The sequence below is a fragment of the Podarcis muralis genome, chromosome 7 (assembly GCF_964188315.1).
Source record: "Podarcis muralis chromosome 7, rPodMur119.hap1.1, whole genome shotgun sequence".
NCBI classification, from domain to species: Eukaryota; Metazoa; Chordata; class Lepidosauria; order Squamata; family Lacertidae; genus Podarcis; species Podarcis muralis.
Genome location: NC_135661.1, coordinates 17074712 through 17090952, shown reverse-complemented (window position 1 = coordinate 17090952; position 16241 = coordinate 17074712). Strand labels below are relative to the sequence as shown.

The 16241-nt window shown below is 47.3% G+C and overlaps 1 protein-coding gene across 7 annotated transcripts in view; it reads left to right on the top strand.

Annotated features, from left to right (window-relative positions):
• Positions 1-16241, top strand: part of PRDM16 (PR/SET domain 16) — a 458346-nt gene that overhangs the window by 422682 nt on the left and 19423 nt on the right. For 6 of the 7 annotated variants that reach the window (XM_077931318.1, XM_077931316.1, XM_077931317.1 and 3 more), the window contains 5 exons: positions 466-619; positions 2767-4171; positions 7743-7830; positions 12794-12963; positions 13806-13883. In XM_077931318.1, the coding sequence (XP_077787444.1) occupies positions 466-619; positions 2767-4171; positions 7743-7830; positions 12794-12963; positions 13806-13883 (1895 nt within the window). The remainder of the gene's footprint in view (positions 1-465; positions 620-2766; positions 4172-7742; positions 7831-12793; positions 12964-13805; positions 13884-16241) is intronic. The other variant, XM_028740965.2, reaches the window with a different exon arrangement.

The window sequence follows — 16241 nt, the reverse complement described above, 5'->3', positions numbered from 1 at the left end:
TGCTTGGGAAGGACCCGGGAGAGGAGGAGACTTGCTGTGGGAAGGCGGGGACCTTCAGTCCCCACAACTGCCTCTTAGGTGCAAGACCTACTGAGAAGAGTTGATGTGCTCATTAGGCCTGGTGCTCTTGAGCTGACCTTATACTTCTAATAAAGCGTTAACTTCACTTACTCCATATGATTTATTGCTGACTTGCTCTTGGCAACAGTTCTACACAAAAGCGAAAAGGACACTTTAATCTCAGAAATAAACCCTACCTCACAGGGCTGTTGTGGGAATTAAAGGAGGTGGGGCAGAACCACATATGTTGCCCTAGGCTCCTTGGAGGAGGGGGAAAGGTGGGATATAAATGAAATGAAATAAAGAAGTCACCAGTAAACAGAACTTCACGGTGAGATGAATTTATGTGGCTTTGTTGCTCAAAAAAGTTTTTTCTCTCTCTCTTTCTGCACTCCCTATTTCCAGGTGTTTACTGACCCCAGCAACCTCCAGAGGCACATCCGTTCTCAGCACGTCGGCGCACGGGCGCACGCTTGCCCTGACTGTGGGAAAACCTTTGCCACTTCTTCCGGCTTAAAGCAGCACAAGCACATTCACAGCACTGTCAAACCTTTCATATGTAAGTTGTCATGGCTGCCTCCGAGAGCAGGCCAGCCACTATAATTGCACATATCCTGAGCTGCAGCCTCCACCACCACCCCCTCCGGCCTCTGCCAGCAGCAGCCGCTGTAATTTTATAGGTCAGAGCACCAGATTAAATTCTGCCGCAATTCCCACCCCCCACTTCACGCACGGCTCCTGTTTTTTCAGTAAACATTTGAGGCAGGGTTTTTTGTTTTTGACAGGTTAAAAGCTGAACTCCGCAGTCAGTCGGGCCAATTTTGCCTGTGCGCGTTTCGTTGCAGCAAGCGCACACCCACCCACACCCACACGCCTCCACCCCCCGAATCCTACATAGGAACATAGGAAACTGCCTTATACAGAGTCAGACCATTGATCTCTCCAGCTCAGAATTGCCTCCAATGACTGGCAGGGACTCTCCAGGCTGTCAATCGGGGGCGTCTCTCCCAGCCCTACCTGGAGATGCATGTCTGTGAACCTGGCACCTTCTGCATGCAATGTAGATGTCGCAGGCGATGGGGACCCTTTGGTCTGATCCACAAGGCTCTTCCTGTGTCTGTGCAAAGAGCGGTTCCCCAGTTCATCCCTGCACCCTTTCTTGGGCAGAAATAACCAACTCTGGGCAGCTTCCAACACACATAAAAACATAATAAAACGTTAAAAACTTCCCTATACAGGGCTGCCTTCAGATGACTTCTAAAAGTTGTGTAGTTCTCCATCTCCTTGACATCTGATGGGAAAGTGTTGCACAAAGAGGGTGCCACTACCAAGAAGGCCTTCTGCCTGGTTCCCTGTAATTTTGCTTCTCACAGTGAGGGAACCACCAGAAGGCCCTTGGAGGAGAACCTAAGTATCTGGGCTGAGTGATAGGGGTGGAGACACTTCTTCAGGTATACTGGGCCAAGGCCATTTAGGGTTTTAAAGGTCAGCACCAACACTTTGAATTGTGCTTGGAAACATACTGGGAGCCAGTGAAGATCTTTCAGGACCGGTGTTATATGGACCGGTGTTATATTCTTTAGGGAAGGCCGAGAAGGCCCTCTGCCTGATTCCCTGTAACTTTATTGTGCCAGAAGGCCCTCAGAGCTGGACCTCAGTGTCCGGGCTGGATGATGGGGGTGGAGACGCTCCTTCAGATATACAGGGCTGAGTAGTTTGTTAACCGTGCTGGGCATTGTAGCTCTGTGATAGGTAAACTACAGCTCCCGGGGTTCTCTGGGACAAGCCCTGTGCTTTTTAAATGTGCAGTGGATGCGTTTTAAACATATGGTGTGGATGTGACCGTCATCTTCTAGACAAGGAATTGTCTCAGCCAATATTTCCAGTGAGGTAATAGGCTTGGTAAGCCAAAGTACGACTTCGGGTTCACATGAGGGGCAGCAGTCAAACTGCTAGCTCTTTTGCAAAGCTAAGCAGGGTCCGGTGTGGTATCAAACTGGATGGGGAACCCCATGTTGAGATTCCTGCATTGCAGGAGGTTGGACTAGATGATGCTTAGGGTCCCATCCAAGTCTACAATTCTAGAATGCAGCATTTCTGCAAATTTGCAATTCTAGAATGCAGCATTTCTGCAAATTATGTTACTCCCCCCCCCCCATGCTCCACTTCAACAGGGTGGCCCCCAAAACCAGTAAAAAACAACAACAAACAATCATGATTTCGGGTTGCATCCAACTAAGTCCTTTTTTTTTAACTATCAATTATTTATTGATTAAAAGATTTGCATATCTATACAAACATTATGTGCTATCTCTTAACAGGCAAAAAAAGAGAAAATTATATAAAATAGAATATTTATAAAGAAATAAAGAAGTAAGAAAGATAAGAAACAAAGAAATCTTTTTTTAAAAAAAGAGACAAAGTTATTTACATAGTAAAAGTACTCATCCGCACAATCCTTCCCATCCTTCTCATTATACTGTTTGATATAACATTCTTTTTTACGCAGGTTTACATTGTATAATATCATTTCTTTCTGCTTTGTATACGTTCCTTTGATCTTTTTCTTTACAAATATCTCTCAGCCACTCATCCGACTAAGTCCTGTCCATTACTTTATTATGAAACACCACCTGCTTTCCAACCAGTTCTTTCATATTAATTTCATATTGGGTTTTGGTGTTTTGGTTTCTGTTGATGCTTTAGGTGAGGTCTGCCACAAGTCCTACACGCAGTTCTCCAACCTGTGCCGCCACAAGCGCATGCATGCCGACTGCCGGACCCAGATCAAGTGCAAGGACTGCGGCCAGATGTTCAGCACCACCTCCTCACTCAACAAGCACCGTCGCTTCTGCGAGGGGAAGAACCATTACAACCCCGGGGGGATATTCGGGCCAGGCCTGCCTCTCACTCCCAGCTCAATGATGGACAAATCCAAGCCATCTCCTGCCCTTAACCATGCCAGCCTGGGCTTCAGCGATTACTTCCCATCCCGGCAGCACCCTGGAGGGCTCCCCTTCTCCCCCGCTCCCCCAGCGTTCCCATCCCTCGCCCCTGGGTTCCCGGGCATCTTCCCTCCTTCGCTGTACCCCAGGCCCCCTTTATTACCTCCCACGCCGCTGCTGAAAAGCCCCCTCAACCACACTCAAGATGCCAAACTTCCCAGCCCCCTGGGCAACCCAGCCCTCCCTCTGATCTCGGCCGTGAGCAACAGCGGCCACCCCGCCTCCGGGGAGGAGCGTTACAACAGCAGCAACCTGGGGAACTCCTACCTGGAGAAGCTCAAGGCCAGGACCAGTGACATGTCAGACGCGAGCGACTTCGAGGACGTCAATACCACCACAGGAACGGACCTGGATACCACCACCGGGACAGGGTCTGACCTGGAGAGTGATGCAGAGAGCGACCGGGACAAAATGAAGGAGAAGAGCAAGCCGTCCGAGAGCAAGCCGGATTTCGGCAGCGGCGCAGTGCCCACCAGTTCCGCCAACAACATGAGCGACCTCCCTCTCTTCTACTCGCAGCATTCCTTCTTCCCTCCCCCCGAAGAGCAGCTCCTCCCCATGGCGGGAGCAGCCAACGACTCCATCAAGGCCATCGCCTCCATCGCGGAGAAGTACTTTGGGCCCGGCTTCATGGGGATGCAGGAGAAGAAGATGGGCTCCCTCCCGTACCATTCCATGTTCCCCTTCCAGTTCCTCCCCAACTTCCCCCATTCGCTGTACCCTTTTACGGACCGCAACCTCAACCACAGCTTGCTGGTCAAGGCAGAACCAAAGTCGCCCAGGGACCTTCACAAACTGGGCAGCACCAGCTCTGAGTCGCCCTTCGACCTTACCACAAAGCCAAAAGAAATCAAGCCAGCCTTGCCGCCCCCCAAAGTCCCGCCTGCTCACCCGTCCGGGGAGGAGCAGCCGCTGGATCTCAGCATCGGCAACCGTATCCGGGCCAGTCAGAATGGGAGCCGGGACTCCCGGAGGAACCACGTGTACGGAGAAAGGAAGTTGTTGGCCAGTGAAGTATTACCCAAGATCTCTCAGGCTCAGATGCCGCCACAGCCATCACTACATTACGCCAAGCCGTCTCCTTTTTTCATGGACCCCATATACAGGTATTAACATAGCCTGCCTTAATCGCACGCGTTTGCAACTGAGGCCAACTGAGCCCCAGCGACAACAGTGGTGGCAAGCAGTGGTTGGGGTTGCCACCGCTACTGAGTTACCCCAACCCTGGTGTGCGAAGCAGTCACTCGGGTCTGGTCTACTTGCCAGCAAAGTTCTCAGGGACTGGGAAGAGGAAGAATGGTGGAGACCACCTCCCCATCCTAACCGAAGGAAGAGGAAGACAGTAGATTTGCTACAGGGGTTTGAGGGAGGTCAGAGCTCAGAGGCAGATGAGGGGGGAAATTGGGAAATCATGGGAGAGCTAGAGCAACACCCAGCTGACACGTTGTCATTAGAAAGCATTCCAGAGCCTCCATATCCCAGAACCTGGCGAGCCTTGAAAGTAGGAGAGCAAAGAGCTCAAAAACAGAGGGCCCATAGAGGAGACAATGAGAATGATGAGGACGTGGGAGAGATGGGGGGGGGGTGGAGATTCACTTGGGACAACACCATTTTCCAAGAGGCTGGGTTCTATAGCCTCTCTATGTAAAGATTGACATAAAAAAGGATGGTAAGAAACTTTATACTTTCCTGGGCAACCAGCCAGGAGATGCTGACAGCATCCTGACAAAAGTTGACCATTAGCTGTGGCTGCAACATGGTTATGTTGTATATCATGTTGTCTTCAATGAAAGTCTGTGCAGAGTAGACCCACTTTAATTAATGGACATGACTGAACTAGGCCCATTAATTTCCATTTTATTCATTAAAATGAACGGTACTAGGTCCTTAACATTGAAGCGATAACTTTAGTTAAAAACAACAACTCAGTTCCTCAGCCCAGTGGCCAATAGATTCACTTCCATATCCAATGACATTGACAAACAGAATACACGTGGATCAATTAAAATGAAATAAAATGTGCAGTTACATGAAGCAAATATTTTCCAAAGCCAATATCTGTGGCCAGACATGCTCTGATGAATAGGGTTTCTTCCGTGGCAGGTAAACAAAACAGAACACCAACTTGAGCACGACTCTGAAAGTGTAATTGCTTTTTTTATGATGTGCTGCAGCAAACATTTCTTTCCAAATTGAAAAAATAAGACATTTTAGTCTTCTGCCAACACTGGCCATCCCCACCACCAGAAGAAAGAGTCGGGGTGCCAACTTGAATAAAATATTTGGAGTGGGGCAGGTAAGCCCCACCCCACATAACAGGTCACTCACTGTGCACACACCCTATTTGAATAGCAATGCCTACTAACTTTGGGAGGCCCTGGCCCCCTCAAATATTTTAGGGGGGCGCAAAGACCCTAGGAGTTGGCTAGGATAGAGTCATTTGAAAACAAGCTGACTGTTGGACTAAGAGATTGCTTTCATCAAGTTATCATCTTAAAGCTTTTTTGCCTATGTAATAGGTGTATATGTAACTCATAGGCTACCTTAACTTCTTTTGTAGCAAATTAATGAGCACGACTAACTTAGGTCCACCCATTTAAATGGATCTATTCTGATCAAACATACACCACATGCACTCCTGATTGTTCTTGGGCTGATACAGTCGTACCTTGGTTTTCGAACAGAATGCGTTCCAGAAGTCTGTTCGACTTCGAAAACATTCAGAAACCAAGGCGTGGCTTCCTATTGGCTGCAGGCGCGTCCTGCAGTCAATTGGAAACTGCGGAAGCTGCACCGGATGTTCGGCTTCCAAGGCAAAGTTCGCAAACCGGAACAGCTATTTCCAGGTTTGCGATGTTTGAGTTCCGAGTTGTTCATGAACTAAACTGTTCGAAAACCAAAGTACTGTTGTATAGGGCACTGACCTAGATAAGCTCTTCTTACCTTTTGCTGTTGTTGTTCTTAAGTACAGTGGTACCTCGGGTTAAGTACTTAATTCGTTCTGGAGGTCTGTTCTTAACCTGAAACTGTTCCTAACCTGAAGCACCACTTTAGCTAATGGGGCCTCCTGCTGCTGCCGCGCTGCCGGAGCACAATTTCTGTTCTCATCCTGAAGCAAAGTTCTTAACCCGAGGTACTATTTCTGGTTAGCAGAGTCTGTAACCTGAAGCGTATGTAACCCGAGGTACCACTGTGTTGTTGTTGGCATTCATCTGTCTTGAGAGACAATGGTTGTGCTCCTCCAGGGGTGAAGTCAATCCACTGTGTTAGCTGCACCAAAGTGATCTCCCTGGGGCACAAGCCTGGGCGGTGTGGGGGGGGGCTGGGCTGCCCAGATGACAAGACCCCCTTGGCCTCACTGATGTGGTCCAAAGGAAAGCGGAGCAATACCTTTGGCATCAGCTTGGCTGCAGGAGTTGCCAGAAATAGGTGTACAAGACGCCATCCATCTGTTTGAGGGAACTGTGTCGGGTTTAAGTATATAGGCTTGTATAAGACAAGTGGGTCCGAAATTAGGAAACCAGAAACCGTGATCTGCAAATCATGCACGGTGGAGAAGTTTGGGAAACCATGACGTCAACATGGGAAGATGCCAAGGAACTGTCAGCCAAGGTGATGTTTGCCGGGCATGTTGAGAAATCGGGGGGGGGGGGGGGTAAGGAAGAGGAACTTGAGTTTTCTGAAGATCCCTTTTCAGATTGGTACTCCATGAGGAGGGCTTCCTTTTCTCACTCTTGAGATCCTAAGGACTTTGCTCAAAGCTTTATGTTGCCTCTCCCAATCATGCTCGTCTAGGGATGTCATTCCAGGTATGAAAAATGGCCCTGACCATTTTCGGCTTTGTTCCTTGGGAAATAGCGACGGTAACGGTAGAGATGGAAGTTATTCCAGTGGGATTCCAGCACCTCTGCGTAAGGGCTGGAAAACGTGCCAAAATAACAGAGGTTGGGGAAAGCTTTGCCAGTCAAAACAGAAAGGCAGGAAACGGCACAAGAGCAGAAGACAGATGAATGAGATGGATCGGGGGAGGTGGGAGACATGCTCAGTGAGTTCCTGGGAGATGTGAAGGATTAGTAGCGGGTTCTTTTGGGAGGGGGGAGAGATTTCAAAGGTAGAAACAAGTCAAAGGTTGTAAATCCAACTGAGGATGCCATGAGTTAGCAGTCTGGCAACCTCAGAAAATAGAGAAATGCAAGTTGGACCCGTAACATATTATAGGACACATACAGGACACATTCCAGCTAGGTGGAACCACTTAGGCAGGACCAGTGAGAGGTGTGGCCTTGGGAAAGTTGTGAGGGCCAGATAGAGAGCCCTGGAGGGCCACATTTGGCGGTCCTTCACTCATGCTCTTAAACCATGAATGGGCCTGCTCTGAGTGGGACTAATGTTTGTTTCAGCCCATTGTTATCTTCCTGGCACAACAGTAAGACATCCCCTGGCAGAAACCAGGAAGGGTAGATTATATATACATATATTCTTAGTTCAGTTGGTAGAGCATGAGACTCTTAATCCCAGGTTCGTGAGTTCAAGTCTCATGTTGGGCAAAAGATTCCTGCATTGCAGAGGGTTGGACTAGATGCTCCTCGTGGTCTCTTCCAACTCTACAATTCTATGATTCTTCTGGTTTTCCCTGGAGGCCCTGTGAGGTATGTAACCCTCTGTATTGCTGTCCAGCAGGGTGGAGAAGCGGAAGGTGGTAGATTCAGTGGGCGCATTGAAGGAGAAGTATCTGAGACCATCCCCGCTGCTTTTTCATCCCCAGGTAAGACCAAAAAAATATATGTTGAATTTGACTTTGATGCAGTTTGATGAGAACTGACTTTGTCTGGAACCTCCCGGACAGATGTGTGGATCAGAGCAGCGGACTGTATCCAGCTATGACCTACTTTGAGTAGACCCACTGAAATGATTGGGCCAAAGTTAATCACGTTCCTTAACTTCTACTCTTAGTAGGACTGGCAGAGACTACAGGTCTTCATTTTGCAATTCCCTGGATTTTGCAGTAGTTTCCAACTCAGAAAATCGCCCCCAAAAAGGCATTGGGGGGGGGGGAGTTCATTTGCGGAGATAAAATAGATTTTATTTTTTAAATAAATTTTACTGGTGTGTGTGTGTGTGTGTGTGTGTGTGTGTGTGTGTGTGTCCCCCACAGGTACAAACCTAGCACACCAGAGATAAATGTTCTACCCCAGCCAGGTACTTGTTTCAAGCCTGACATCAGCAACATCAGCAGCAACAACATTATTATTATTATTATTAGCCTTATTTGAACACCAGACCTTTTCAAAGCACCCAAAGCTCTGAGATACTTTGCAAGTTCTCATGAGACTCTTGATCTCAAGGTCGTGGATTCAAGCCCAACGCTGGGCAAAAAAATTCCTCCATTGCAGGGGGTTGGACTTGATGGCCCTCATGCTGCCTTCCAATTCTACAATTCTATGATTCTATTATTCTAGGGCCCCTCATAACTGAACACACAAAAAATGATGTTTCATTGAATGAGACCATTGGCCTAGTGCTATCAAGAGCAGACTGGCAGGGTCTTGTGCTTCTGCAGGGTCTTGTGTGTTTCCATGACTTTCTAAAAGATCTATAAGGTCCCTGCACAGGGGTCCCACCATATTAGGGGCCCCTTACTTCACTCTCATCTTTAAGCACCTTTGCCATCCCTTAAGCAGAGGGGCTAGCGATAAAGCACAAGCCATCAGTGTCACATCTCAGTTTCCCTTCTGTTGGAAACAGTAAGAGTCTACCCTGTGGTTTCATTTACAGGGTACTCAACAACCATTGTTTTGCGGCTGGAGCTTTTCCCGCCCGATATGGTTTTGCTTTCACAGCTAAACTTAGTTCCTTCATTGTTTTGTCTCAGCCTGAGAGTTTGGTTAATAACTTCCCCCGATTTTCCATTTGAGGAGGTCCTACAATGGTGACCGGCTGGCCAGGGACATCCTGTGTTTGTGTGGGTTAGAATAGCAGGAGAGAAATGATCTGATAGCTGTCCCAGAAAGTCTGGTGAGAAAGCTATGCGCTCGGAGAAAGACTGTGTGCTGGGGGCACAGAAGGGTCTAAAAGTCAATCTCATAAAATTTGGACCGTGGAAAACATCTGTCACATTGGTTGTCTGTCAAGTTAGTATCTGTCAACAGAATATATACAATGATGGTGGTCGTTCTCACCATCACCATTATCAACAAGTTCTTTATTTTTTTCCAAACCACCTTTCCTCCAATAGCCCAGGGCAACATGCATGAATCCCTCATTCACACTCACCCACCCATTCGATTCTCACAACAACCCTGTGAAGTAGGGTAAGCTAAAATATAGTGTGTATCTCATGGTCACCCAACAAGCTTCTTGACTGAGTGGTGTTGTGAACCTCTTGAATGGTGGGGCTAGGTTGTGGGTCTGGGTGGGGAAGAAACTTGATTTAGCTTGCATACAAAGGTGAACACACCTAATTCGCACTTTCTGAAACAATACATGAAATGAAACAAAGCCATTCATTGAAATTGGCACTCCTCCGAATTTTGCAGAGTAGTTCCCGAGCCAAGTAAGTCATATCCTGGGACAAAGTGTCCATAAAGAGGCAGATATCTGTGGTTATAACATTAAGAGTGCCTTGTATTAGGGGAAATTGCTTTGCAAAAAATGTGCAAAATTGCATGTAAACATGCGTACATTGCAATAAATTTGCTGGTGAATTTTCACGAAGGACTAATAATAATAATAATCTCATAAACCGATGTTGAAATGTGGAGTACTGAACTTAAAGTTGGAACAAACTGAGAGAAACAGAAATGGACAGACTTGCCCATCCCTCACTGTGAGAAGCAGAGTAGGGGGAGCTGGGAGCCGGGAGAGCGGCTAGTTGTCAGGACTAGAAAGCAAGTAAAAAAAATACCAAGGAGGTAAGATCAAAGAACAAACCAAAAGTCAAGACTAAATCATAACCAGACACAGGGACACAGCAGAGTTCAGGAAGACTGTTGTTCCATCAAAGATCAACTAGAACAGGAAGTCCTCTTAAACTGCTTCGTGTCCAGGAAGGTCCACAGTGAGCACAGTCAATGGCGGAAGCTATTTCATTGGGTAGCTTCCATACGCATCTCAAAGGTTCACCACATAGGGGAGCTGCACACAGACCCAGCTGTTCTTGACACCATTTCCTGGCTGTAATTGCTTAAATTGTACAGTATGTCCATAGTTCAAGGGGTAGGGACCGTTTCAGCCTGAGCTGGACAGCTTCCAGCTAGGCAAAAGCACTTGAGGAGAGTATGAATCAGGGCCAGTGAGGGGTGTGGCCTGAAAAGAGGTGCAGGGGCCACAGAGAGAGGTTTGGAAGGCCACATTTTCCCCTGGGACCAAGGTTCCCCACTCCTGGAACATTCCAAGAAGGGGACAAGTCTATCTGTCTGAAACCCTTGAACTCCATACTGTGGCATTTCCTTGCAAGTGCTATTTGTCAACAGCAAAATATCAGCAAAAGGTCAGGATAGTCAACATGGGGCTGCTTTGCAGACTTTGTTGGTCTCCTCCTCCCATCAGCACCCCCACCAGCATGGCCAAATGTCGGGGGCGATGGAAGTTGTAGTCTAACAACCTCTGGAGGACCACAGGTGAGCTAACCATGGACAGCTCTCTTTGATACCCAACTCCTAATGCTTTGTCATTTAATTTTACTGGGCTGTGCGGGGTTTTTGAAACCGAAATGCTGATTTGTACAAAATCTGGCATTTCGGAGACCACTAGCCTTTGGAAACCAAGGACAATAACATAAAAAATAAATATATGCTGGATTCCCATTTGAACCGGTTGCTCCTGCCTTAAATAGCAAATGCTCCTGCCAAACAGAGAGGCCAGGGCCTGCCTTTAGAATTGTAGAACGAGCCCACGACATCTCACACTGGCAAACCCTCTGTGATTAAGTGCCAAAAGAGCAGGGAGCGACAAAAGCCGCCACCAGGTACTCCGGTAAAGGGCTGAGTGAAAAGAACCCTCGACGAGATCCACCAAGTGTTTTGCAACCCGCTCGGTTTTGTTACATGACTGGCAGCGGGGGCTGGCCCTCTGTTCCCTTGCGCTATTATCATACAGGCCTAGGATCCGTTCTATTAAATAACACAAAATGGCTTTTATGGGACTCCTTTTATTTTCTTTTTTAAGGTTTATGATTGGTTGTCATCCTTCTGCAATTTATTCCTCAATGATCAGGACAGCACTCTCTATCTATCTATCTTCCTTCCTTAATGTTTTTCTTTCCTTCTCTCTCTCTCCCCCCTTCCCCTTCCTTTTTTTCTTACTCATTCTCTCTCTCTCTCTCTCTCTCTCTCACACACACACACACACACACACACAGAGAGAGAGAGAGAGAGAGAGAGAGAGAGAGAGAGATAGGAGGGAATCTGGGGGGACTGTACATGTTCCACATTTTAATGTAAAGACACTGACTTCACACTTCGGAGAAACTGAATTTGGCACATCCGTCTGTCATTAGAAGTGGTATGCATTCTTAGGCATTATCTCCAGTCCCATTTCAACGGAGCAGGAACATGGCAAATGCCAGCTCTCCCAGGTACCCAGCAGAGCACGTTGTTTTGTGACTGAAAGATCCCTCCTACCATCAAAAGTGTGACCTCCCGTCCACAACACTGGACTCTTAATTCTGAGCCTTGCACCCTGCTCAGCCTCCTTTGCTCTTTCCTTACCGCATAACAATGCCATTAAGACAGTTTTTAATTGCCTAGCTCTTAGCATAACACAGCAAAGATTTATCTTACAGGGCAACCATCTCGCTTTACTTTATTGGGCTGTTTCCCCTGACAAACAATGTTAACCAGCTATAAGGAAGAGATGTTTAGCACAGACCCCAGTGTGCTAGTTATTGCAGGTTTCTACATGGGGGGAACATGTGGAAGAAAAAACAAGTTGGGAGTAGGGATGGGATGGTTCTCATTGAAAGGCCAACTTACCTAAATTGCAGAGTCTGAAACCATGTGTACACCTCTCTGAATTTTGCAATGCAGTTCTGCAGCCAAGTAACATCTTTTAAAAGATGCATGTACTAGGAGAAAGTGTGCACATAAATGCGTACATTGGCAAAACTAGTATAATGAAAATACATTATATTAAGATAAATGGCTAAAATGCTGGTGAATTTTCATGAGGATATCATCATCATCATCGCACACTAATATGGAAATGTGGAGAGCTGAAAGGTAGAAAGGGGGTGTTATTTTTATTTTGGGTTGTTGTTTTTATTTTTGTTATATATATTGTGATTTTTATCTTGATCTTTTCTGTGAACCGCCCTGAGACTTTCAGGTATAGGGCGGTATATAAATTCAATAAATACTACTACTGCTACTAGTAATAGTAGTAGTAGTGGTAATAATAATAGGAAAATGAGAGAAACTGAAACATGTTCACCCAACCCATAGGTGACGATAAAGCAGCAGACAGGCTCCTGCAGTCTGGTCTGATCTAAATGTTTGCACCTTACGTCATATAATGTGCAGAAGAATTCCAGAGCAATATCTCATTAAAATCAAGGAAGCAGAGTGGCTAGGCCCCACTCAGAATTATCTCTGTCTGAAAAGAGGTTTGATGCTTATAGGCCTGCCTGCCTGGTAGAATCTAGAATCCCGCCGCCACCCTGCTTGTTCAAAATCTATAAACAAACGGTGTTGGCCACAACGGGTGACAAACCTTCCCCCTTCTCTGAACAGATGTCAGCAATAGAAACCATGACGGAGAAACTGGAGAGCTTTGCAGCCATGAAGGCGGACGCCGGCGCTTCCTTGCAGCCCCTCCCGCACCATCCCTTCAACTTCCGGTCGCCGCCCCCAACGCTGTCCGACCCCATTTTGCGCAAGGGCAAAGAACGCTATACCTGCAGGTAAGAAGCCAAGGGCCGCCAGCAGCTGCTGCAAAGAACAAGGAAGACAGAAAAGGCTCGGCTTGAGGTGGGATGCAAGATCCGGGACAGGGATTGCCATCCTTCTAGGCCAGTGGGCACATTTGGGATTTTTGCTCATGTGTCGCTGGTCCCACTCTCTCTGTTCACTTCTCTCCTCCTTCAGATCACCGGAGAGAGGTAGAAAGAGTGTCCCCCACATGCTGCTCTTTTGCAAGTGATCCGTTAGCATTGATTAGCCTTGAAAAGCCCATGGAGTTGAAAGAGGAAGTGAGAAAGAGCATCACTTTCCCAACTTCCTCCTTCAGCTCTATGGACTTGTTGAGGGGGAAGAAGGTAAGCCGCCTCACCAACTTGTAGACAAGGAGGCACGGTGCGGTAGTGTCAGGGGGCTCAGAAGCTTCATGGGCACCAGGAGGAAGCCTCAAGGATGCCATTGCACACATGGGCACCCTGTTGGTGACTCCTGATCCAAGAAAAGGAAACAAACAGCCTCTTCCTCTTTCTGATTTCTTTGCTTGAGATTCTCTCTACCCCCACCATGCCAGTTAGTAATCTCTGGATCACACCACTATAGCAAAGGGCCATAGAGGAAGGGTGTAGTTCAGTGGTAGAACACCTGCTTTGAATGTAGAAGGTCCCAAGTTCAAGCTCTGGCATCTCCAGGTAGTTCTTGTCTGAAATTCCAGAGAGAGGCTGCCAGTCTGGGCAGGCAATACTGACCTTGATGGACCAATGCTCTGACTCGGTGTAAGGTGGCTTCCCGTGTTCCTGCGATAGCCATAAGACTAGGGTATGAACTTCACTGTCTTCTCGCCTCCTAGGTACTGTGGTAAAATATTCCCGCGTTCAGCAAATCTGACAAGACATCTGCGGACACACACAGGAGAGCAACCTTACAGGTAAGGAAGAACGTAGTTTTAAATCTCAGGACAAACAGTGGGAAACAGTCGATATAGACTTTTTTTTTCCTGAAGAGAATTATCAGCAAGAAAGGTTTGGGGCAAATATAAAGGAGCCTGATTTTTCTGTGGAACTGATTGCCACAGGATCATGGGATAGCGACTCAGCGTAGATGAACCTAGCAGACTCACAGCAAATAAGCATTAGCTGTGATGCCTCAGAATGGAGCCTCCATGTTCAGGGCCTCTCTACCACAGGTGCCCTTTTAGAGTTTGGCAGGAAGAAAGAGGTGGTCTGAAGCAAAGGAAGGATAAAAGGAGAAGGAAAGAGCTTGTGGAGGACCACTCTATTATAGTGTTATAGATTGGGAGAGCGAGACCCTAGAAATTAATAAATGGTAAAGGTAAAGGGACTCCTGACCATTAGGTCTAGTCGTGGCCGACTCTGGGGTTGCGGTGCTCATCTCGCTTTATTGGCCGAGGGAGCCGGCGTACAGCTTCCAGGTCATGTGGCCAGCATGACTAAGCCACTTCTGGTAAACCAGAGCAGCGCAAGGAAACGCCGTTTACCTTCCCGCCGGGGCAGTACCTATTTATCTACTTGCACTTTGACGTGTTTTTGAACTGCTAGGTTGGCAGGAGCAGGGACCAAGCAATGGGAGCTCACCCCGTTGCGGGGATTCAAACCGCCGACCTTCTGATCGGCAAGCCCTAGGCTCTGTGGTTTAACCCACAGCGCCACCGGCGTCCCAATGCTCATAGTATGGGACTCACAAAGGAGTGTCTGGTTTTCAGGCACACCTTGGGGCCTCTGAGAATCCTGGGGACCTTGGTCAGGGATAGGGTATACTTGACATGTGTCAATTACTTTAAAAGGTTTTCAGCTGGCCCTGTTACATCTGGGGGAGCCTCCTTCTCCATCAGCAGAGCGAGGTCTTCAATTTTCACCCCAAAGCCCTGCCCCTGTCTTCATGGGAGCTTTCAGCTCTGCGATAGGGTTTTTAGTTTTATTTTTCATTTTGGTCAAGACCTGCTTCCATGGCCACTGCCTCGCCCCCATGCGCATTCTGCAGTTGCTTCCCCGCTCCCCGCTCTTCCAATCTGTCTGTTGGACTGTTTTGCTGTTTGAAGGAGATGAATGCTGCCGTGTTCCCTTGTCCGGAGCCCAAAGAACACATCAGATCATTCACAGCTTGTTCAGTCCATTTTTCTTCCAAAAAAGGAGACTTTGATACTTAGCATAAGTTAGCAAAATAAAGTTGTATTTGGTCTGGTCCTCTCCCAGAAACGGGGTTGGGGAAAGTCTGTGCATTTTTATTATTTTTTAGCAATCAAGGTTTGACTTCTGGGCAATCCTGCATAGTAATGGCACTCCGGAGAGGGAAGGTGGCATTTTGCAAAGAGCATGTGCCACTGTTGGTTTTGGGTTTTTTTCTTTTCGCAATGTTGGCTTCTAATTTTAGCAGAACAAATGGCTCCTTGGAAAACGTTCTGCCTTAGCCTGGGCAGGAAGAAGCCCATTGCTAGGTTCTAGCTCATATATTTGGACCATTCCCCCGCCCTTCATCTGTTTAAGTAGTTCCTTTGTTGACCCATTTAATCTGAAGAGATTAATCAAGCACCTGACTGTGAGTGAGCGTGAACTTCAGGGCAAGCAAAGCAGAGCTGAGTTGACGAATTTTGCTCCAATGCCAATTCCCAGGGCAATCCTGGGCATGTTTACTACCATGGATTCTTCAGCTGTGGCTCCTGAGTTGCAGGGAGTTGGTGAACCCTGTGTTCCCTTCCAGCTCTGATGATTCTACTCTGATGTAGACCCCAACGGTGTCTCTGGAGGTTTTTGAGCAGAGGTTGGTCCTGAAAGACCTGCATTGGCTCCCAGTACGTTTCCGGGCACAATTCAAAGTGTTGGTGCTGACCTTGAAAGCCCTAAACGACCTTGGCCCAGTATACCCAAAAGAGTGTCTTCACCCCCATCGTTCAGCTCAAACACTGAGGTCCAGCGCTGAGGGCCTTCTGGCAGTTCCCTCACTGCAGGAAGCGAAGTGACAGGGAACCAGGCAGAGGGCCTTCTCGGTAGTGGCTCCCACCCTGTGGAACGCCCTCCCATCAGATGTCAAAGGAATAAACGACTGTCTGACTTTTAGAAGACATCTGAAGGCAGCCCTGTTTAGGGAAGTTTTTAATGTTTGGTGTTTTATTGTGTTTTTAATATTCTGTTGGAAGCCGTCCAGAGTGGCTGGGGAGGCCCGGCCAAACAGGCGGGATATAAATAAATAATAATAATAATAATAATAATAATAATAATAATAATAATAATAATAATAATAATAATAGCCATCTGTCATGGATGTTTTA